This window comes from Dioscorea cayenensis, chromosome 17 (genome assembly GCF_009730915.1).
Source record: "Dioscorea cayenensis subsp. rotundata cultivar TDr96_F1 chromosome 17, TDr96_F1_v2_PseudoChromosome.rev07_lg8_w22 25.fasta, whole genome shotgun sequence".
NCBI classification, from domain to species: domain Eukaryota; kingdom Viridiplantae; phylum Streptophyta; class Magnoliopsida; order Dioscoreales; family Dioscoreaceae; genus Dioscorea; species Dioscorea cayenensis.
Genome location: NC_052487.1, coordinates 20,410,050 through 20,432,372, shown reverse-complemented (window position 1 = coordinate 20,432,372; position 22,323 = coordinate 20,410,050). Strand labels below are relative to the sequence as shown.

The following is a 22,323-nucleotide window of genomic DNA, read 5'->3' as shown; positions in this document are numbered from 1 at the left end:
GTTGTTCTCATTTGAAAACTCAGTGTGAAAGAATTAACTACACAAACTTGATTGTATCTAAAACTAAACATTGTCATTATATATTCTTCAGCATGAACCATCAACATTAATGATAAGCAAGTCTTTGTAGACAAATAGCATTAAAATTGTAATGGTACATGAAGCACGTACCTCAACTAGCTGATTTTTTTTTCTTTTCCTTTTTTTGGTGATAAATGTGAACAAGCAACAAGATTAAACTCTCAATATTTGAGTTGAGAGACAAATAAAACACTAACTTGCTAATTAAAAGAGGCAGCGTAACTATGAAATTTTGCATTTCAACTAGACGATGATTGCTTTAACCATAGGATTTTACCTACTTGCCACACAGCACTATATATATTCTGAGAGATGTAGAGACGAATAAAGGACCACCAGATCTAAAAATTTCACATTATTTAATGAAAGATGAAAAAGGACATGACTCACGTTGGTTCTTGCTAGACAATTGGGAAGATATATCAATGTTAGACAGGGACATGTTACCGCCATGCAGGGGTATCTTTGAATTGATCCCTGAGGTGTTTCTTTCCAGGCAATTCAGCACCATAAACTTCAATTCATCTCACTCTACACGAACAGATAAGATTTGAAGTGATTTTATTCAATGTACATCTCCTTTTAATCGAGCCGATAAAATCTAAAGTCACAATATTTAATGATTCAAATCTCTATCAAACAACCAGTGAGAGTAAAGTAAAGAAAAACTAAGTTCTTATTAATAGATTATGATTCACATGATAAAATAAGAAATCAGTACTAACGGGTCAAGCCTTCTAATCTGTCAATCTACTTGTCAAATTCTGGTAATCAGAAAATATAAACTAATCTACAATGTCAGTGGAACATAATTTATAAATCTTGAGGAGAGTGATGGCAAGCAGGCCATGGTAAGGTTGAGCACAATAATAAACATGGCAAATGCCTTCTTTTGGATATGGTTGATTGATGCTTATCTACCAGAATAATAATAATAAGAAGAAGAAAGATATTTTCTAGTCATTGTAGACAGCAAATGTTCATTGGTGACTCATGCACCAGCACTTTAAATATTGCCAGAATGATGTTAGGTCATACATGTCTCTTGTTTGTTGCCTGCCATGTGTTACAGGGGTGATGGTTATGGGGGTTCATGTTTATCCCCAATCAATGCACTTTGACATAAGCACTCACAATAAACTATTATAATGCCCTTAAAGATAGCTACTGTATTTTAACCCTTTAAAGGAGAAAGCAAGAAATTTGATGTTGCCATGATGATAGCACTAGTCTGCAATAAAGAAACATTAATAATGTATCTCAGGCAGCAATTAGTCCCAAATGCTTAGAAATGCATGAACAAACAAAACGTGGGGAGACAAGATGTAGTTTCCAACTACTACAAAAACACGTAGCTGATCTTGATAAGCTGGCATTCTACATGCAGTAACTCGTGAGGGAAAATTTGGGAGGATCATGAGAGAGGGATAAAACCTAGAGAGAAGCAGAGGCATTAACAGGCACATCCTCCTCTCCCCCCATCAGATTCAGGAGCAGGATCTGGAATGTTCTGGAAATATCTGCAGATCAAAGATCAAATTATTTGCGCATTATCATGTGTAACAGATATAAAGAACAGCTGAGTGACTATAAGAGCGGAAGAAGCTCACTAGGTTTAGCAAGATGAGCTCTTTTTTTGTGGTATTTAGAGGTGGAGATGATAAACTCAGCTGATTCCATAATAAAACATCTTCTAAACAAAGCCTAAAATTGTGTTCAATGTGATGAAGCCAAGCATGTAATTTCTTTGTTTCTTTGATTTTCTCCACTTGTTTTTTAATAGTAGTGTGGTCTATTTATTTTTTTACTAAATAGTGATAATGAATCATGATACTGATTTTGCACATCAAACAATTATATCAGAATGTAGCGGAAGACCAAAGTAATAAATCTATACTAGCTTGTACTGAGCATTGGCAAGATTTTTTAGAAGAAATTGCAAATTGTAAGAATATAATAAAAGAACATATATGGTAAATAAAAGGATAAGAAATATGCACAATTCGGCTAACAATGTGAGCCATGAGGTGTCATTTTGTAAAAAGGGGGGCGATACATGTGCAGATGACCAATTAAAATCATTATTCTTTCACAAAATATAATTCAGTTGCCGAACATCAAAACAAGGGTCCAAGTGGACAATAATGAGTTTATGAGCGAGTGGCAAATGATCAACAGACTGATTAATAATTGAGAAACACACATGCCTTTCTTGCTTTGCTTGAAAAATATATGGAAATCCACCCACAAAGCAAACTTAGGGACAGTAATCATCTACTCCTGCCCTATGGAACCCCCCAAAACTGATCCAAAAGAACCCAAAAATTTAGGTCATTTTTTGGGATAAGATCAGGTCAGGGACTGGGATTCCAGCCCAATTTATTACTTCCTCCGTTCCTAAATACATGTCGTTTTAAGAAGAAAAATTTATTCCAAAATAGTTGTCGTTTTACAATATCAAGGCAATATTTATTATTTTTTTTCTAATTTTACCCATCTTCAATTTCCTAAGTTATATAAATGAAGCGAGTAATATTTATAGTCCTAAGAAAAATATATAGTTTCAAGGGAGGGATAGTTTAGTAATTTGGTTGTTTTTTATGTTAAAATTTAGATAATTTAATGTTATCCTTAATTCTTGTGCAACATCCTTAAACGACATGTATTTAAGAACGGAGAAAGTATGTATCTAAGTTTATATACAACAATCATGATTATTAATGTTTATATTTTTCATAAATTTTTGTTTAGATTAATGGTAAAATTAAGAGAATGGGTGTCGGTGGGATCCGTGTTTCCGCAGGGGATACAGTGAAATAAGGATCCCTTTCCTTGTTGGTTTCAGGGCATGTGTTATGCATATAGGTCCATCGAGAATTGGGCCAGGTAAGGGATTTTCGAGACAGTGATTAGATCAACACTCCTTATCCTGAACTCACCCTGTTGCTATTCCTAGGCAAAATGAAATGCAGGAAAATGATAGATGAAAGGTAAATAATGCAGTCAAGAAGCAAGAAGAAAATAAATCAGAGAACTTACATATCCTGTTCATGATCATTGGCCAGTGCAAGTTTGGCAACACATAGGAAAGCAGCATCGACATTGTAATCTTCTTTAGCTGAAGTTTCAAAGTAAGGAATATTGCCCTTGGAAGCACACCACTCCCTCGCTTTTTTCTCAGAAACCTGGGAGGGCATAAAAGTTATAAAACAATAGTAGCAAAGGCAACAAAATCAGGATGGTGACACTATCTTACCACTCTACTGTTCCCACCATCTATGTCGACCTTGTTTCCAAGAAGAATAAAGGGAAATGTCTTGGGATCAGTCGGACTAGCCTGGAATTTCATGGAATGCAAGAATCAATAATCAAAGAATCATTATAAGAAACTGTTTCTATAAGAATAATGTAAACTGACACCAAACTAGTTAAAACACTTACGAAACAATTAGTCAAAACTTTGAAAAATAGAAAACCAAACAAAAAACAAGGATTCCAGCTCACACTCCACATATTATACTGGCATCCTACAGGAAACAATTCAGTCAATTAACTACTTTACTTCATATACTGAAACAGCGACAACAAGACTGTCAATATACAACAACAATAAGCAACAGAGAGTTCCACCTATTTGGGATCAACTACATGAATCATTCTCTTCTACGTTGCTCTATCAAGGGCTAAAAAACTAGATAAATTAAGCTTAGACATATCATTACATAAAAACAAACAACTACTCACATATGGCTCACACTGGAAAATGTTTCTTCTGTAAAAAAATGAAATGAAAGGAGCTTGCTTCAGAATACAAGCATTTTTCCTTTAACCCAAATGAGAGTATGCCTCCTCAAAACTAGGACAAGAATTGGCAGTGTTGACCAGCATGAGAAAGATGCTTACATGACACTGGAAATCTCAGAGACCACATTACTCCTTCAAAGATTAAGACAATATAAATTAATTTGTTGATGATGATCAAGTAGCAAGTATAGACCTAAAATTCATCTCCTTTAAACTAATAAGTCATTTCAGCCATTGGCTAAACAATCAAATTTGGAAATGGGAATAGTGAAATGCCATAAACTCAAGGACCTAGGCTGCAAGCTAAGCCAGCAACTTCTGCAATACACCCAAGAACCAAGTTACAGAATCATCAAATCAGAAACCGACTATTTGATTTAGTTAGTGATATACAGAAGAACAATGTGTTAAGCATGCTAATAAGTGGGTCTATAAGAATGGATCAAAGCTGAATAAGAATCGGCTGAAAATTGAAGAACAGGGATCAGGCTTGATTTGCTTTGTGATGTTGGTACTTTTATGTTCCTATGTTGCCTTCTTTTTATTATCAATGTTATTTCTGTTGCTGGAAGGGCTGTGAGAGAGAAACGGAGGGACCAATTGGGAAAGACAGAGGGGAGTGACATCTATTGCTGAGGGAGAGAAGGCAGCCTCTCTAATTACTGCTGGTATTCTATCACAATGTTCTTTGGAGCAATTAATGTAGATGTAAGCTCCAAAGAGATTATGTTATGAGTTGCCATGCCCATGAGCAATTCCCAGATACAGATTGGTGTAGAAATCTAGGAAAAGAATAGCACTTGTTACTATCCATACAAATGCAAGTTGCAGTTGTGGATATCTTAAAATTGAGTTACTTTTTGTCCCAATGTCTGTCCTTTGAATCTTAATTGCTAAATGATGACAAACTTCAAATTGAAACTGTTAGAGAACCAGTTTCTATTCATGAAAACATTATAATTTACAAAATTCTCTCTCTCTTTTTTTCTTCAAAAGCCTGCTACATATGGCCAAATATCTATTTCCACAAAGATTTCCCTTTCACCATATTTCCATAGTAGGTCAGCCATAAAGTTCGGCCTAATTTGAGAGGGAACATTTAATTGGCACCCAACCAACAATTCTTTCCCCAAGTGACTAGACTTGGTTAGGGTTCAAGGTTTAGGATTTTCCAACTAGAAATCTCAATTCCTTGTTTTCCTTTGTTTGTGGTAATCTAAAACATTGCTTGAATAGGTTTTAAAAAACTCATTGAAATGTAACAATCTGTCTGTATTGGAGGATTGGTGCTTGCTTTTAATGATAACAAGATTTCGTTTTTGGGGCTTATATTAGCTAAAGATTATACACAGACGATCTAGATTAGTTACTCCCCGTGGTTGTTTCTATATCCCTAATTTCTCATGAAAGCTTTAACCTAAACAAGTCTAGAAGTCAAAATGATCCAACAAAGCACATGAAACCTAACAGAAGAAAACCAATCCCACTAATTTGCAAGGAAAAAATCTAATTGGAAAATCACAAGAAGGGCTTAATAACATCTATGTTTCATTGGATTGAGTTTTCATACATTATGCCACTAAAACATAAAATGAGACAGGTTAACCTTTTACTTCTGCTTAATAACAATATACGTTAACCTTCAAATTCTACTTAAGAAACTATCAGAAGGTACAAAAAAGATATGGCAGAACACAGGTACTAGAATGAAATTATTTCAAAAAAGTGCAGGAGAAGACAGGGACCTGGTTTAGAAACTCTTCATGCCAGTTGTCAAGAGTGTCAAATGATTTGCGTACATTAACATCATAAACCAGGATGCAGCAATCAGCTCCCCTGTAGAAGGCAACACCGAGACTCTGAAATCTTTCCTGGCCAGCTGTATCCCATATCTTCTTATATAACAGACAAGGATTAGAAATGTTTTCTTGCTTTTCCTTTTTTTAAAAAGGAAATGAATGGTGTTAATTCAAGCACCAGATTTGGGAAAAATAGAATTGAGTTTACCTGTAAGGTAACAAGCCTGTCTTCAATCTGAAGTTCCTTTGTAACAAAATCCGCGCCAATGGTAGCTTTATATTGTTGGCTGAACTTCTTGTGGACATATCTAAATTTATGTTAATGGCCCAAAATAAAGAGATCAGCAGAATTTTTCAGAGCAGCTTTTGAGTTTAGAGAGCCACTGCACCATATTCTGCAGACAATAAAGCTTGAGTAACAAATGCAGCCATCGGATGACAGGATGGAAAAGGCTAAAATGTATGTATAAACTACATAGATCCATTCTACATGAGTTTCATGATTTCCTAGAGATCACTACAGGACAATGCATGCCATTTACACAAACAAGATATTTTACAATTAGCAAACCTCTTTAAACCAAGGTTTTCAATGGTGCTAACTGCTAGATGGATTGCCCTGGTTATTGCAAATATTGCAGATAGGCAGTGTTCAAACAAAGATTGCGCTTTATGACCTGAAAGACTAAAACTGGAGCATCACAATAAGATGTCGAAATTAATGTATTTGATAGACAATCAAACAAGCAAGTATTAGATGTACTTAAAATTAAGGTAATCGAGATCTTATTTCATCACAGAACTCTAAAATACTGGGATAAACCAATGATTGCAATGAAGGAACCATGAGTGGCCATATTTTTTAACCCTGAAATTCCACAAGAAAATGAGATCATAAAGCTTGGGATGACGGCTTAACAAGTCTCCAGGCAAATTAACCAGTGCAATGTTAGGCATGCTGCACTCTTGCATAGACTAAAGATTTTCCCAATAAAAAAAATATTAGAAGACCAAAGTCACTGTGACAAAGGCATGCCCCTAGGCAATAACACAATACAAGCAAATGCCCACACAAAAAGACAAAAAAGAACATCAATGGATATACATACTTTGTCCTAGAATGTTCTTCAAGTATTCAACTAATATTCTCAATGAACACCAGATTCACAGTATCAATGGTGCTTTCATTCTTAGCTCAACGAATGTATTACCATCAATAGATATAAATTTTTTTAATTGACCAAATAGATAGTGCATGAAACGAAATCCTTAGTAAAACATCTCTTCCTTCTATTCTATCATTTCACATTCTTTTTTTTTTTTTCCAGTTTATTCTCGTACAGTTCGAGCAAGTATAACTATGATACCAAATGGCAATAAAACTACAAGATTTCACAAGAGAGCATCTAAGCGAATAGCACAATGACAACCGCGCATTAAATCAAACAGTTCAGCCACAAAACCCTAGCTAGGTCAACAAAACAAACACAAACCACAAACAACGATTCCAATCCACAAACACACAACGACAAAGAATCAAAGCAACGTTAAATCAAAGATACTGATTCATCAACGACGTCTTCCCGACCCTACAAATCAAATCCAAAAGCAAACAGTGAGCAAAAATCCATCATCCCAAAAACAAAGGATGAAGACGGAGAGGCAATAGAGGGAAGCAGACCCGCTATCGCCGAGGACGATGACCTTGAGCAAGGTTCGCCGGCGGGAGGACATGGCGGAGAAGAGGAGACGCAGGTTGGGATCGTGGGATTCAATGGAGCCCTAAATCGAAGTATGTTTGATGATGAAATAATCTTGGGTTTTCATGAGGGACGGAGTAGTTGTACGCGCCAGCAAAGCGAGGCATTTAAAAGGCGTTGAAAGGCAGTGAAAGAAAGGGAGAGGAATGAATAAATGAATGGTTTGATTGATGATGGCTGGCATGTTGCATTTGCTGACGAATCGGGTCAAACTTGACCAACTTCCAATTGATTTGGGTCTATGTCTGACGCAGGCTTGATTGTCATTTAGGCTCTATAACATAGTCCGGCTTAATTAGTTCGTTTCCCTTCAAAGCCGTCTTGTTTTGGAATGGATTTGAATTTGGCCAATGACCAATTAGAGATGAGAGTTTTAATCACGTATTAAAAAGATATTGTTTTTGTGTATAAGTAGTAATTGTGTATAAGTAGTTTTTTTTTTAAAAAAAATAATAAATATGGATAAATTACAGTTTTGTTGAAATAAAAGTGAATAAGAAATCTATGAGAAATTTTCTCATCAGAAGTGAGGAATAAAAACAAAAAAACAATAATAGGAAATTAAAAGATAAACAACAAATTTGAGTTTGGCGAAGAACATCGTCTCAGCACGCAAGTACGCCCTAAACTATCGAGACGATGTGCTAAGTCAAGGTTTGAGACTCTTGCGCTTAAGAAATTGAGAGAGTGCTTAATCCACTGAAATGCTTCGTTGAGAGATAAATGTTAACTATCGGCAACGGTTGAAAACCAAGAAAAGAAAGCATGTTAGCAGTTTTAAAAGATTATAGTGTAATAAGGCAAAACAGTTATGTGAAAAATAAGAGTATTTCATTCAATCCATCCTTATTTAATCCGCTAATATTTTCTTTTTTTACTTTTATTTTTTATGCATTTTCTTTTTAATAAGACAGGAATGTGGGCACACGCATACGTAAACGCTAAGACTACGTATACTAATACTCGCTTTTATTTCTCATGTATTTTCTTTCTAATAAAATAAAGCTGTGATTTATTTGCTTTTTTTTTTAATAAAAAATTTCTCTAGTTATTAACTTATTATTATTATTATTATTTAAATTTATTTATTTATTTCTTAAGGTGAGAAATAAATTTGAGATTTATTATTAATAATTTATTTTTAACACGGCGGGTGATTCAGACAACCCCGCCAAAATGCTCCCGGTTTCAAACTCACTTGTTCAGCTTCAGGCTTCTCCATTCCCTCCGTCTCCATGGCCTCGTTCAATCCTCCCATCCTTGAAAACCTGCAAAACCATGAAGGATTTGCAGCAATTCCACGCCAAATCGATCAAAACAGGCCTAATTCGAGACACTCTCGTCGGCGCAGAGATCCTCCGCTTCGTCGCCCTCTCCCACGATCGTGATCTCCGCTACGCCCGCTTGGTATTCGATGAAATGCGTGAACCAAATGTCTTCTCTTGGAACACCCTCATCCGTGCCTTCTCTGAGAGTGAGTTTGAACCACTGCAGGCGCTATCCTTGTTTCTCCAAATGCTCAACGATGACTCCGTTCAGCCTAATAGGTACACTCTTCCTTCCGTGCTGAAGTCTTGCGCTCGGAGTGGTGGCCTTGAAGAAGGGAAGCAAATCCACGGTTTTGTTGCAAAGATTGGTTTGCAAACGGATGACTTTGTTCTCAGTAATCTTGTTAGGATGTATGCTATGTGTGGGCGCATGGAAGATGCTTGCTTTTTAGTTAAATCGAGCTCAGCATCCTCAGAGGCCGTGGCTAGCGTTGTTCTTCACAATGTTTTGATTGAGGGTTTCTTTGGAGTTGGGATGGCTGCTCATGCTCGGAGGATATTTGATGAAATGCCTCAAAGGAGTGTGATTTCATGGAATACTATGATATCGAAGTATGCACAGATTGGTTTATTTCAGGAATCAGTGGATGTCTTCCAGAAAATGCTGGTAGAAGGTGTGATGCCAAATTACGTAACTTTAGTTAGCGTACTTCCAGCGATTGCTCGGCTCGGTGTGCTTGATTTGGGTGAATGGGTTCATCTGTATGCAGAGGAGAATGAAATACTAGTAGATGATGTTCTTGGATCGGCCTTAGTTGATATGTACTCCAAATGTGGGAATATTGATAAGGCACTTGAGCTTTTCAAAGGTCTGCCCAAAAGCAATCCAATCACTTGGAGTGCTTTGATTGGAGGCCTAGCATTGCATGGCCGGGCCAAAGAGGCTATTGATTATTTCTCCATGATGGAACATGCTGGATTAACCCCTAATTCTTTGGTTTTCATTGCTTTATTGAATGCATGTTGTGTTGCTGGGAATGGTGGATCTTGGTTGGGCTTATTTTGAATGCATGACGACAGTTTATGGTTTGAATCCTGATATTGAGCATTATACTTGCATGGTTGATATGCTAGGTCGTGCAGGATTTGTAGAGCAGGCAGAGAAGATTGTGAAGAGTTTGCCCATGAAACCGGATGATACAATCTTTAAAGCATTGCTTGCAGCATGCCAGAGCCATGGTGATGTTGAGATGGGAATACGAGTGGCAAAGAGTCTCATAAAGCTTGCTCCTTGCGATGGAGCAAGCTACATGCTTTTGTCAAACATGTATGCTTCTTTAGGTGATTCAGAGGCAGTTGCACAAGTAAGACAATTGATGAAAGAGTTAGACATTCCGAATGACCCTGGCTGCAGTTGGGTCACAGTAGATGGAGCAATCCATGAATTTCTAAATTTTGAAGATGATCAACATCCAAGAACCTCCGAGATTAATGCTATGCTGGAGGAGATTACTGCCAAGTTACATGCAGCAGGATATGACCCAGATTCTTCACAAGTGTTGCTTGACATTGACGAGGAAGAGAAAGAGAGCTTTCTCAGGTATCACAGTGAGAAGAAAGCCATTGCCCTCGGCTTGATTAGCACGAGTCCAGGGACAACTCTGCATGTTATGAAGAGTCTGCGTGTGTGTTCAGATTGCCACTCTTCAATAAAGCTTATTTCCCAGATCTATAGTCGCAGGATAGTAGTGAGAGATAAGAAACGCTTCCACTATTTTGAAAATGGCATTTGCTCTTGCAATGACTACTGGTGAAAATTGAGCAAAGATATGTGAATCATTTTTCAATATCCTTGCTAGATATACCAAAAAGATATTGTATTTGTATTATATTAGATCATTAGTTTATATAGCAGTCTATTCTGTATATGTTATGAACATAGTTGAGTTTCCATAGGATAGAGTTCTTTATAGAGCTTTGCATGTAAATACTAGAAAGATGAGGGGTTATGTGCAAAAGACCATGCAATTTCCTTTGATCACGAGGACAGCGGGCGATGGAGATACATTTGGGTGCTTCCCTCGACGTGTATCTTTGTGAATCCACAAGCTCTTCTGGTTGGCTTTGACAAAGTTCATTTTTTTTTTCTCTTGCAGGGTTGTTGGATTGGATGGCAATGGCGGGATCCTCTTCTCTGATGGCTTACAAGATGTTGTTCTCTGTATTGGGTTGTGTGATGGTGGTGACCCTCGTCTACACTCTCTTGACTGATGGCTCTCCTTTCCGCCGTGAACTCTTGACCCCGTGAGTTCATTTTCACCTCTTGGAATTAAGCAAATGGTGATTTTTCTGTTTAAAGTTTGTGAATTGTGTTATTGCGGATAACATATGTTTGTTTGTCCGTGGAATGTTTGAGTTTTGATTTTGATTGATTTTTGATTGAATTCTTTAGGTGGATGGTTGCTACTCTGGTTGATTTTTATGTGAACGTCGTGGCTATTGCTGTATGTCTTCCAACTTTCCCAACTATGAGCTATGGATTTTAAAATTTTTTGGTGGTTGTTGTTGCTGAATCCCACCCATCTTTAAGGCTTATCCATAAAATCAAAGCAAAAGTGCCATAGCTGTAATCCATAAGCCCAGCCTTGTTGGCTGTATGGTATATAATTTTGTCAGAGATTCAGTTACCTAACTTTAGATTGAGATGAGATGATTTATGAACTATTTTTAGGGGAAAAGAATTTGAGGGACTTAAAGCCTTGTCTCACTGAGAAATTGTCTTTTGGGAATTCTATGGTTCCTTGCTGTTCAGAAGAATCATCAAATGCTGCTTTTGTTTATATATTGTATCTACTCTTATAGTATTGTGGATCATTTCAGACCTGGGTTGTTTACAAGGAATCAACATGGAGTGCGTTGTTATGGACAATCTTGCTAGTTTGTTCTGGCAGGTAAGTTTTCTTGATACCCATATCGATCTTTGTGCTTCTTGATACTTTGCCTAACATCTGAATATCCATGAATATCCATGTCACCCTAAAACACAACAATTTTATCTATATGCAGAAACCCATACCATGCTACTTTACTTCTCTGATTTGTGATATTTTTATTTACTTTTGATAATATTGTTAGAGTTGTGTTTGGAATGATTAGCAGTTGTGTATGATGTGCAATAGATAAATATAAGCTTGTTATTGCCAGCTATGGATTGTACACATCACTTTTGTTTTATTTACACAATTTGACAGTTTCAAGAAACAAATTTCTTTTTTTGTATGTCAAGGGATTTCTTTTTTTATCAATTTCCTTAACCTTCTGATTTCATTTAATCAACTCTTTCACACCTATGAGGAACTTTTTCTAGTTTTACATCAAATGCATGAATTCTTTATGCATGATTTCAATAATTTCTTTGTTAGTTGCTAACACCAGATCATTTTGCTGCTACAGCATAGCAACATGTGCTTATATTGTGAAGAAACTCAGTGAAATTTGCTCACAAGATCCTGTACAAAATCCAGTACGACATGTATTTTTAAGGTATGACATTAGCTTAAATTTATTAATTTAAGGTTCTGCAAGTCAATTTCTCTGTCCTCACCTTCTGACAACTCTAAGTTAATGACCTATACTAATCTTACAAGAGGTTTTGTTGAAATTCTGGTCATCCCAGTCACAACTTTTAGTGTTAAATATTGAACTCTGGTTGGCAAAATAAGGTTCTTGGTTACATAGTGCATTACTGGTTTTCTGTTGTTTAGGAAAATAATGAATTATAACACAGGGAATTAATTTAGAAGAGTTAAAGTTAAGGATCTCAGAAGATATACTGCCATTGAACGCAATCGAAATTTAATTTGTATCTCATTACATGTTTGCCCATAAAATTGTGAGCGACATTTAACCATAAAAATGTACATCTGTAGTGATGAATGTTGATGAAAATTTGTTGATACTTGATACTTAACAACTTCCTACTGATATAAGGGGGAAATTTAACAAAACATCAGTTTCTTTAAGCAATTGAATATTTCTAACATTGCAGTATGTTATTTGTCTATTTTTCTTAACGTTAAAGGAACGTGCTAATGTGGTGTAACAATGTTTTCTCAGAATTGGTTGCGACTGGAAGACAAAGAACTTCTCTATTGTATTTCTGAAAATTCTTTTCAGCGTGTTGGGCCTCGTAGTATTTACAACTGTTGTATATACTCTGATTACTGATGGCTCTCCTTTTCGTATGGAGCTCTTGACACCGTAAGCATTTATAACATACTTCATTATCGTATGTTATACTTTATGTGAAAATTATAGGCCAAATGTGATTATTTTCCTTCTGCTTGCTGAATTTAGTGCATTACTGAACCTGCATAACAAGCCCTCTACTGACATATTGGCTTCCTGCATTGCATGACCTTCTAAAATTCATTGAAGGTGCTTCTTGTTCTTATTTATATGTCTGTAATTGTTTTATGGTGTGGTGCACATTTGGTCATGTACAGAGTGTTCCTTTGTCCCCTTTCCCCTTGTTTTATCCAAATATCAAATAGAATGAATGCAAACTGATGCTACAATTGCACGCAGGTGGATGGCTGCGACATTAATTGACTTTTATATAAATGTTGTTGCCATATCGGTAAGCTATATTACTCATTTTTTTTTATCATTAATTTCTCCATACTTATTGAGTTTGATTTTTCAAAAAAATAAAACACCAAGGGGATCATGGCTTGATGATACCATCACATACTACAAACATGTTCTCAACCACCATGAGCAACTCTTGTGATAGTTTTAAGTATATCCATCAACAAACTAATTCTCCTTTACAAGTGTCTTGAAAACATGGATATGTTATTTTATGCTTATTGGTTGTTCCGTATATCTTTGGTTTAATTTCACTAAGGTTTTACTACACCATTGGATGTTGATGTTTAGGTGTATATTATTGTGAACATATTATGAAACTATCAACATTTATGTATTGCCTTGCTCAATTTGCCACCTTTCTTCATCTTAAGTTACAGTCTTTAAAAATAGGAGAGTTAAGAAATTTGAGTTATGTTGATTTATGACGTTCTTATCATAAGAGTTGGATGTGTATCGAATTGTTGCCTTATCAATCACAGTGTTTTCTGTTCGACTACCTGAAGTTTTTATATATAATTTGAATATCAAAATTAAACACTAAATCTAGTTGATTGTGTTTGATATCAGTTACTCCTTTTCTTTTCGAAATATCCTTCTTTTTGTAATTTGTCACTCTCCGAAGTTGTTACATGAATCTTTTCATCATACTTCTCATCAGTTTCAGAATTCCTGCATTTGCTCTATCAGGTATGGGTCATTCACAGAGAGTCATCATGGATAACTTCATTCATATGGATTATATTCTTGATATGTTTTGGCAGGTAAGAATATTGTCTTCAATTAGTATTCTCTTTTGCCGAACTTCACTAAGCTTTTATTTAACCTTCTCTTTTGTAATTTTGTAAGCATCACGACGTGCGTATACATCGTTGTACAACTCTTCCATCTCTCACGCCAAGATCAAAGCACCGTAGTTTATTCGGCCATCACCGACAAGTCCGACACCAAAACAAGAAAGTAGGAGATCTTAAGCTAAATCATGCACCCTGTGTCTCTAAACATTTCACTTTGCTCAAAAATGTTTCAATGTATTACTGTTACATACCCTTTGATGTAATATTTGTAGACATCCCCATATTTTGTTAATATAAATGCAGAACATACATGGCCTTGTAAAATCCTGGAGCTGCATATAGAGCCTTATAAAGTTTCTTATCATATGTACTTCTTTAAAAATATTAGATTTTTTTGTGTAATGTATTTTTTTTATGATGTTATTTTATTTCAAGATTTAATTATTTATAAAAATATCCATATGATTATTATATTCTTCTCCATGAGAACTCAAATTTGAATCTGAAGAGTCAATATCTAAGCAACAGCCTAAAGATTATTTTCATATATGGATTTTGCGTGTGTGTGTATATATAGAGAATGTAATTTTGAATGATTGATATCAAAATAGTAGAAATAAATTTGGACGGTTGAGATTAATTTAGTTACTTTAAACGATTGAGATTAAAATATTGTGTTTCTCGTTTTTCACTGTGTGACTATTCATAAGCACAATAATACTATTCATTAAACCGTGATCCTCATATATATATATATATAACTTTCATATATCTATATAAATACATTTATTTTATAAGATAAATAAGTCATATTAGAGGTATACTCTCGCATGACTTGAGATTCAAATTTATTTCCTTAATAAAAATATCAATAATCTTATAAGAGATTTCATGGGGAAGGACACAAATAATCTCAAAAGAGATGGTTGATAAATGCAAACATTTGTCTTACAAAAATATCTTCTCTGAAGCAACCTATATAATTATATAAGATAGGTTGAATATTTACCAATGCACACATAGAAGCATATAATTATCAATTTTTCATATAAAAGTCAATAAATTACACTAATAATCTTAAAAAGAGTATATATATATATATATATACATATTTACACAATTTAGAGTTGTACAGTCGTACACGTACGTTTTAAAATTATTGATGAAAATTTAGCAAACTATCACTGTCACTGTGTTTTCTGGTGGGCCCAGCCCAAGGCCCACAAACAATTAAAAAAAAAATCCAAGGCCCAAAAACAAGAGCCTCAAGTCTTGAATGGCATTCGCGTTGTTCGTCGTTTTTCTTTGGGAGTTTCGAGAGAAAAAAAAATCCTCGTCTTCTCGTCGTCAATGGCGCTCGCCGGAACGACCTCTTCCGCCTTTCTCTGCCGGTTGCCCAGTGGTTCACGATCTCCATGCCCGTCTCGATCTTCTATTAGCTTCGCTTTGTCGAGTCTCGCTGATTTTGGTCACCGGGGAGCTATCTCCATCCGATGCAGCGCTGTTTCTGGTGACCTAAGTTTCACATTAGATTTTTCTTTTTGTATATTTTTTAACGTGATTTAATCTTATCTCTGTTGCTTTTGGGAAGAGAAGTTATTGATTTTGCATGGATTGTGATGGTTGATGTGAAATTTTAGGGATTAGTATTGATTTGGGACCATATTATGTGCTTATCGTGGTGAAATGGAATAGAACCATACTTGTCTGTTTGGTTTTCACTGAATTGTTCTTAAATTTGTGATTTTTTAAATTGTTTCATGAGTTTTGGGGGTATACTCTATTGGTGGACTTCTTTTGCCTATGATTTCTTGTTGTAGTATGATGTATAGTGAGATTTAGTGGTCAATTTGGTTGCTTGCAGGTATGCGGTGTTTATGGTGTTCTAGAGCTGTTTGTATTTCTCTTTGAAAGTTTTGCATGATCCTGCTTGACTAATTCACAAGTGTGATTTGTTCATTGTGGTAAATTTGAGCCTGAAATGACCTGAAATGAGGTATATTTATCTGATGATTAGACCGTATTTTGTGAGATCAATTTAAACCTTGGTGTTTGGAAAATTTTTGACTTAATCTTTGTTGTTTTTGAGCTTGATCTCCATGGTGCAACTGCCCTGAATTGTTTTGTATTTACAGTGTTACTTAAACATAGAAATTTTTGGATGCCTTTTCCCTACTTGTACGAGCTATGTCAGCATAAAATGAAGATTAAGTTTTCCATGAGGTTCTCAGATAAAAAGTTAGAGATTACTGCTCATGTTAAGCAAGGGTTTGAATTGAACTTAGTATCATCATGGGGAATATATGGAAACTGCATAAACAAACTTTGTGGCATTTTGATGTATTTGTCCCTTGCTTTGAGATAAGATTGTAATTGAGGCACCACTATTGCAATTCCTTTGTTTGGTGGTATTTCTCTCTAAAGGCATGCCAATTGCTAGTTTTAGTTTAATCATGGATTTATTGTTGCTTCTCAGTAATTGTGGAAGAAAAATCTTTGTATCATTTATTTTGCATCTTCTGCTGATGAATTCTAATCATTTTGATTTTATTTTTGTTCAACATACTGATTACCCTGTATAACTCATTATCTGAATGGCAATCAGCCAGATTTAGACTCTTGTTTTTTCCAAGCTTAAAGAATTATCTCCTCATGCTACTTTTCATATACCATTGGTGGTGTAAGGCACATGTAGAGTTTTTTTGCAGCTGTAGTTGGGTGGTTAGATTGCAAATTACAGCATGAAGTTGAAACCAAAAGCCGGTGCTTGTATTTTATGCTGTTTTTATGTGTCAATTACTCATACTAATTCTTTTAATCTGTCAGAGGCACCAACTTTTGAGAACCTCGCCCCTGCAATTTCCTTGACCGCAAAGGCATTGACGCATCTAAATAAGATCAGGTCGGAAAGAAATGAAGACCTTTGCTTAAGAATTGGAGTGAAGCAAGGTGGCTGCTCTGGTATGTCTTACACTATGGATTTTGAAGACCGAGCCAATGCAAAAGCAGATGACTCAATCATTGAATACAATGGCTTTCAAATTGGTATGTTCACCTTATTCCTCTTCTTCTCTTACATATAGCAATAGATAATGAGTAAAAAGCATGGTGAAACATGCCTTTGAATGAACAACACTTTCGGGCAAACTTCTTAAAATTAATTACTTGAGTGTTCATCACCTTCTGAATGGTTATTAATGGTGCAACATTGTTCTGTTTTTTTGCAGTATGTGATCCAAAGAGTCTTCTTTTCCTCTACGGCATGCAGCTTGATTTTAGTGATGCACTTATCGGGGGAGGCTTCTCATTCAAGAACCCTAATGCGACGAAAACCTGTGGTTGCGGAAAATCTTTCGCCTCGGGAGCATCAGGGGAATCGACACCGGAAGCATCAGCCATGGACTGCAATTCAAGCTCCTAAAATGCTCTCTTATTGTAAGTATGTAACTGTGTCATGCTTGTGGTGTGTGCTTCACCAGTGTGTGGATAATCATACTGCTTAGAATGATAGTTTCATACTTGTAATATACTGCATAAAAAACTCTTATCACATGTTCATAATTTGTTCTCAGGTTATCATTCTCATATCATGTTAGACAAGACAGACACTAATAAATGAAAGGCATACTCTAATAAATCAAAACAAAAGTAACATCAGTGCTAAAATCACACACAGGCACACTTAATAATTACTGATGACTCCCCTCAATGTGTGGAGTGAACCAAATGGGAGGAGGCCAAGTGAGATCAGAAGGATAAAACAATGGCTTGATACTTTTATCACTAAGATTAAACACTCCCAAATCACACTGTTTTGGTTGCCTACACCTGACTGATTTATTCTGAGTTCTTGATTCAGTGAAGTAGATACAGTTCCTTTGAAGCTCTGGATACTTCAAAGCAGAGAAGGCCATGGACTCATTGGTCCCAAGAAACAAGCACTGCTCCCCCAGATCATTCACCCGTTTCCAATACCTCTGATCATTGTTCTTATGACCGTCAATCCTATACACCATAAACTTTCGAGTCTTGAACTTAAGGAGCTCATTGTAATCTTTATCAGCAGAGATTTCAATTCTTCTATGCACCAAGAGTAAATCTCCATGCACAGACCTTACAATATAACGGGTAGAGGAAGGATCTTCTACATCCATGAATTGAGGATCTTGAAAAGATAGTACTCTTGTGGTTGAAGAAGGGCCACAGATGATGATATCGCCGACGGAGGTGATGGCGTAGAACAAACCTTTATCATGGATAACATCAACAGCATCATGGTAATGGCCGGGAATGACAAAAGAAACCCATTTGGAGCGGTCTGGATGAGTGTAGGAAAGGGTAGCATTGTTGTGATTAGGGTGGGCTAAGAGGACAGTGAAGTCTTTGGTGGAGATGACTGCTTTTGTGAAGAAGTAGTGGATGAAGGAGTGATGATCAAAGGTTTTGTAATTGGTGATTCGGTAGTGGACTGAGGAGGAGTTGGGTTTGTTAGGGATAGGGGTAATGAAAGGGAGAGTGTGGATGGGAGGGAGAGGGTGTTGGGTGCCGGTGAGAGGGTTGAGTAGGTGAAGGTCTAGAGAAGGGTTGCAAGAGACAGTGACCACCCAGCCATTGGAGGAGCCGATGAAGAGACGGCGACGGATGAAGGGGGAAGGGGTGATGGCTTCATAAGGGGTGGTTTTGGCTTGAGGGAGGAATTTGAGGGTGGTGGAACTCCGGCCGGGGAGGATAAGCCAAGGAGAGGATGGGAGTGGAGAAGAGAGGTTGAAAGACTTGGCACGGTGATAGTGCCGGCAGACGGAGGTGAGATGAAGGTGATCATCTAAGGAGAGTTTTGCCATGATCAACCCAAGAAGGTCTAGAGGAAGTTTTGACCACACTTCTGCTGCCATGTTTCTCTCTGTTTGTTATTGTATGTGTGTCATATATATATATATATATATATATACAGATGCAGAGTTTAAGGGTATGTAGATATGTATATATATATATATATATAAGATGTATATAAGGAGGAAGAATTGAATATTAGGGTAAGACGGTGGCGACGATGAAAGAGAACACTGAGTGGGAGAGAATTAGGGTTAGGGTTAGGGTTAGGGTTAGGGTTTATGCATGCATGGCCAGTGAGGGGATTAGGAGGTGGTGGACAGCTGAAGGGTTTTGTGACAACTATGGAAGTTTGAAATTGTGGGGAGATATGATAATTTTTTTTTTAGAATTTAGAATTTGAAAGAATAGATGAGGTAAGAGTGTTTTTTTAAAAAGATTTAGGTTTGTTTGAAATTTAATTTTAAGAATAATAGAAATCTAATAGTGAATAAAAAAAAAGTTTAATTTTAAATTTGGCCAAAAAGTTGGATATATATATATAGGGAAAACATCATCTAGGGACGTCCCTAGATTTCAAATATAGGGATGTTTTTAAATCTAAGCCGTTGGATCATCATCCGATGGTTGATTGATTATATAAACATCTGACACCTTTTTATCTGCATAACACTCGTAGAACGCGGTTTTTATCGTTTTCATAATGATAAGAGCTAGTCGATTTTTCATCCGACTAGCTACTTATGGACATCTCTAGATTTGAAATCTAGGGACGTCCCTAGATGATGGGTTCTCATATATATATATATATATCAAGAAGATATTATTTTATTTTATTTTCAAAATATTCTAATTATTTATTTATTACTGGAGATTTCAAAATTACTTGTTAATTAAAGGATATATAATTAAGGGATTAAATCTCTCTTATAATATTGGTTATAATATTAGATTTGATATATTGTCTTTTTAAGAAATTATAAGTGAGGGTTTTATCATGTCTATATTGTACCAAATAAATAAATAAAATATAATTAAAAATATTTTCAGAATATATAAGAATAATTATTTATACTTAAATAAGAGTAAATGTAATGAAAATGCTTTATCATATATAACATTAGAAAACGATCGAAGATTTGCAATGATAATATAATAAAATATTTTTACTCAGTCAAATGTTATAGGACGATTAGTGTCTATCTGATATCCTATAAATATTGAATAAATAATTTAGTTATAATATTTTGGTGGTCCTTCACCAGAAGTATCAAACATGGACTATAATTCAATCTCCTAATAATTAAAATGCTCTCTTATTGTAAAAGTATGTGACCATTGTTTGTACAATCATATACTGCTTAGAATGATAGTTTCATACTTGTAATATATATACTACATGAAAAATTCTTATCACATGTTCAATAATTTGTTTTCACATTATCATTCTCATATTATATGTTAGAAGAGATGGATACTAATCATAAAATTGAAAGGCATACTCTAATAAATTAAAACAAAAGTAATATCATCACACACACATTGAAAGGCATACTCTAATAAATTAAAACAAAAGTAATATCATCACACACACACACACACACACACACACACACACACACACTGGATAATTAATGATGACTTTCTTCATTGTGTGGAGTGAACCAAATGGAAGGAGGCCAAGTGAGAGTAGAAGGATAAAGCAATTTCTTGATACTTTTATCACTAAGATTATACACTCCCATGTCACATTGTTCTGGTTGCTTACAACTGGCTGACCTCTGGTTCAGGACCCTTCCTTCAGTGAAGTAAATACAGTTCCTTTGAAGCTCTGGATATTTCAAAGCAGAAAAGACCATGGATTCATTGTCCCCAAGAAACAAGCACTGCTCCCCAAGATCAAACTCCAGTTTCCAATACATCTGATCATTGTTCTCATTCTCAATCCTATACACTCTAAAGTCACAAGTCTTGAAGTCATGGAGGTGAATGTCAACCTTATCAGAGAGTTGAATTTCTCTGTGCACCATTAGTAAATCTCCATCTAGAGACTTAACAATAAAATAAATAGAGGGATGCAATAAGCTTAGAGGTTGTTGTAAAGACAATACTCTTATGATTGAAGAAGGACCACAGATGATGATACTGCCCTTGTTAGTGAGGGCGTAGAACAAACCATTGTCATGGATAACATCAATGGCATATTGGTAATAGGGAGTGACAAAAGAAATCCATTTGGAGAGGTTTGGACGAGTGTAGCAAAGGGTGGTCCTAGTTCCATTGTAATAAGGGTGGGCTAAAACGACAGTGAAGTCTTTGGTGGAGATGACTGCTTTTGTGAAGAAGTAGTTCATGAAGGAGTTATAATCATAGATACTTTGATTGTTGATTTGGTACTTGACTGATGAGTTGGTTTTGTTAGGATAAGAGGTAATGAAAGGGAGAGTGTGGATGGGAGGGAGAGAGTGTTGGGTGCCTGTGAGAGGGTTGAGAAGGTGAAGGTCAAGAAAAGGGTTGCAAGAGACGGTGACCAGCCAGCCATTGGAGGAGCCGATGAAGAGACGGCGGCGGATGAAGGGGGAAGGGATGATGGCTTCATAAGGGGTGGTTTTGGTTTGTGGGAGGAATTTGAGGGTGGTGGAACTCCGGCCGGGGAGGATGAGCCAGGGAGAAGATGGGGCAGGAGAAGAGAGGTTGAGAGACTTGGTGATGAGGTGATAGTGCCGGCAGACAGAGGTGAGATGAAGGTGATCATCTAAGGGGAGTTTTGCCATGATCAACCCAAGAAGGTCTGGTGGGAGTTTTGACCACACTCCTTCTTCTCCTTCTTGTTTTTCCATCTTTCTCTCTCTCTCTCTCTCTCTCTCTCTCTCTCTCTCTCTCTCTCTCTCTCTCTCTCTCTCCCTCTCTGTTAGTATTGTGTGTGTATATATATACAAATACAGAGTTTAAGGGGTTGTATGTGTATATATATCTGTATAAGATATATGTGTGTATTCTGTAGATATATATATATATATATATAGGTATGTAAGAAGGAAGATTTGAATATTGGGGTAAGACGGTGGCGACGATGAAAGAGAACTTTGTAGTGTGGGAGAAAATTAGGGTTAGGGTTAGGGTTTATGCATGCATGCATGCATGGTCAGTGAGAGAAGGGATTAAGAGAAAGTGGGTAGATAAAGGGTGATATGATAAGTGTGGAGGTTTGAGATTGTGGGGATATATGATATATCTGTTTTTTAGAATTTAGAATTTAGTTGTTTTTTTTTTTTTTTAAGATTTAGGTTTGTTTGAACTTTAATTTGAAAATTAATAGAAATCTTGGGAAAAA

General features: G+C 36.0%; 6 protein-coding genes across 7 annotated transcripts; 3 read left to right on the top strand and 3 right to left on the bottom strand.

Annotated features, from left to right (window-relative positions):
- Nucleotides 1–268: 268 nt before the first annotated feature.
- LOC120280593 (ras-related protein Rab7) lies at nucleotides 269–7,578 on the bottom strand. Of its 2 annotated transcripts, XM_039287466.1 has the most exons (8): nucleotides 7,366–7,578; nucleotides 7,247–7,273; nucleotides 5,893–5,992; nucleotides 5,631–5,777; nucleotides 3,338–3,418; nucleotides 3,121–3,266; nucleotides 1,516–1,601; nucleotides 269–612 (listed from the first exon to the last, which is right to left on the bottom strand). In XM_039287466.1, the coding sequence occupies exons 1-7, from the start codon at nucleotides 7,416–7,418 to the stop codon at nucleotides 1,535–1,537; spliced, it is 621 nt and encodes a 206-aa protein (XP_039143400.1). In that variant the 5' UTR covers nucleotides 7,419–7,578; the 3' UTR covers nucleotides 269–612; nucleotides 1,516–1,534. The 2 variants fall into 2 exon arrangements, with proteins under 2 accessions (XP_039143400.1, XP_039143398.1); XM_039287464.1 differs by lacking the exon at nucleotides 269–612 and having other exon boundaries at nucleotides 1,059–1,601; nucleotides 7,366–7,577.
- Nucleotides 7,579–8,609: 1,031 nt separating this feature from the next.
- Nucleotides 8,610–10,544, top strand: LOC120280811 (pentatricopeptide repeat-containing protein At5g48910-like). The gene is given in 2 exon segments (XM_039287761.1): nucleotides 8,610–9,745; nucleotides 9,747–10,544. Coding segments are annotated over 2 exon segments (1,905 nt in total). The 5' UTR covers nucleotides 8,610–8,620; the 3' UTR covers nucleotides 10,527–10,544.
- A 125-nt stretch (nucleotides 10,545–10,669) lies between these two features.
- Nucleotides 10,670–14,520, top strand: LOC120280812. The gene is made up of 9 exons (XM_039287762.1): nucleotides 10,670–10,784; nucleotides 10,869–11,016; nucleotides 11,165–11,216; nucleotides 11,593–11,663; nucleotides 12,166–12,255; nucleotides 12,829–12,972; nucleotides 13,300–13,351; nucleotides 14,053–14,126; nucleotides 14,212–14,520. The coding sequence occupies exons 1-9, from the start codon at nucleotides 10,769–10,771 to the stop codon at nucleotides 14,324–14,326; spliced, it is 762 nt and encodes a 253-aa protein (XP_039143696.1). The 5' UTR covers nucleotides 10,670–10,768; the 3' UTR covers nucleotides 14,327–14,520.
- A 918-nt stretch (nucleotides 14,521–15,438) lies between these two features.
- On the top strand, nucleotides 15,439–17,730 carry LOC120279979 (uncharacterized protein slr1417). Its single transcript, XM_039286668.1, has 3 exons — nucleotides 15,439–15,669; nucleotides 16,986–17,204; nucleotides 17,387–17,730. The coding sequence occupies exons 1-3, from the start codon at nucleotides 15,510–15,512 to the stop codon at nucleotides 17,578–17,580; spliced, it is 573 nt and encodes a 190-aa protein (XP_039142602.1). The 5' UTR covers nucleotides 15,439–15,509; the 3' UTR covers nucleotides 17,581–17,730.
- Nucleotides 17,731–17,813: 83 nt separating this feature from the next.
- LOC120279978 (F-box protein SKIP23-like) lies at nucleotides 17,814–19,049 on the bottom strand. Its single transcript, XM_039286667.1, has one exon. It carries the CDS (start codon nucleotides 18,998–19,000, stop codon nucleotides 17,849–17,851), a length of 1,152 nt encoding a protein of 383 aa, XP_039142601.1. The 5' UTR covers nucleotides 19,001–19,049; the 3' UTR covers nucleotides 17,814–17,848.
- A 1,571-nt stretch (nucleotides 19,050–20,620) lies between these two features.
- On the bottom strand, nucleotides 20,621–21,343 carry LOC120281241. The gene has a single exon (XM_039288114.1). The coding sequence runs from the start codon at nucleotides 21,341–21,343 to the stop codon at nucleotides 20,621–20,623; it is 723 nt and encodes a 240-aa protein (XP_039144048.1).
- Nucleotides 21,344–22,323: the final 980 nt, after the last annotated feature.

What these genes read in the sequence shown, in the direction of transcription:
- LOC120279979 (XM_039286668.1), top strand. Translation starts at nt 15,510, where the DNA reads ATGGCGCTCGCCGGAACGACCTCTTCCGCCTTTCTCTGCCGGTTGCCC. An exon ending in CCGATGCAGCGCTGTTTCTG is followed by an intron (nt 15,670 to 16,985) that starts GTGACCTAAGTT and finishes TTAATCTGTCAG; the next exon opens with AGGCACCAACTTTTGAGAAC. An exon ending in ATACAATGGCTTTCAAATTG is followed by an intron (nt 17,205 to 17,386) that starts GTATGTTCACCT and finishes GTTTTTTTGCAG; the next exon opens with TATGTGATCCAAAGAGTCTT.
- LOC120280593 (XM_039287466.1), bottom strand. Translation starts at nt 7,418, where the DNA reads ATGTCCTCCCGCCGGCGAACCTTGCTCAAGGTCATCGTCCTCGGCGAT. An exon ending in AAGACGTCGTTGATGAATCA is followed by an intron (nt 5,993 to 7,246) that starts GTATCTTTGATT and finishes ACATAAATTTAG; the next exon opens with ATATGTCCACAAGAAGTTCA. An exon ending in AATGATCATGAACAGGATAT is followed by an intron (nt 1,602 to 3,120) that starts GTAAGTTCTCTG and finishes TTTGATCTGCAG; the next exon opens with ATATTTCCAGAACATTCCAG.
- LOC120281241 (XM_039288114.1), bottom strand. Translation starts at nt 21,343, where the DNA reads ATGAACTACTTCTTCACAAAAGCAGTCATCTCCACCAAAGACTTCACT.
- LOC120280812 (XM_039287762.1), top strand. An exon ending in TTGCTAGTTTGTTCTGGCAG is followed by an intron (nt 11,664 to 12,165) that starts GTAAGTTTTCTT and finishes TTGCTGCTACAG; the next exon opens with CATAGCAACATGTGCTTATA. An exon ending in GTACGACATGTATTTTTAAG is followed by an intron (nt 12,256 to 12,828) that starts GTATGACATTAG and finishes ATGTTTTCTCAG; the next exon opens with AATTGGTTGCGACTGGAAGA.
- LOC120279978 (XM_039286667.1), bottom strand. Translation starts at nt 19,000, where the DNA reads ATGGCAAAACTCTCCTTAGATGATCACCTTCATCTCACCTCCGTCTGC.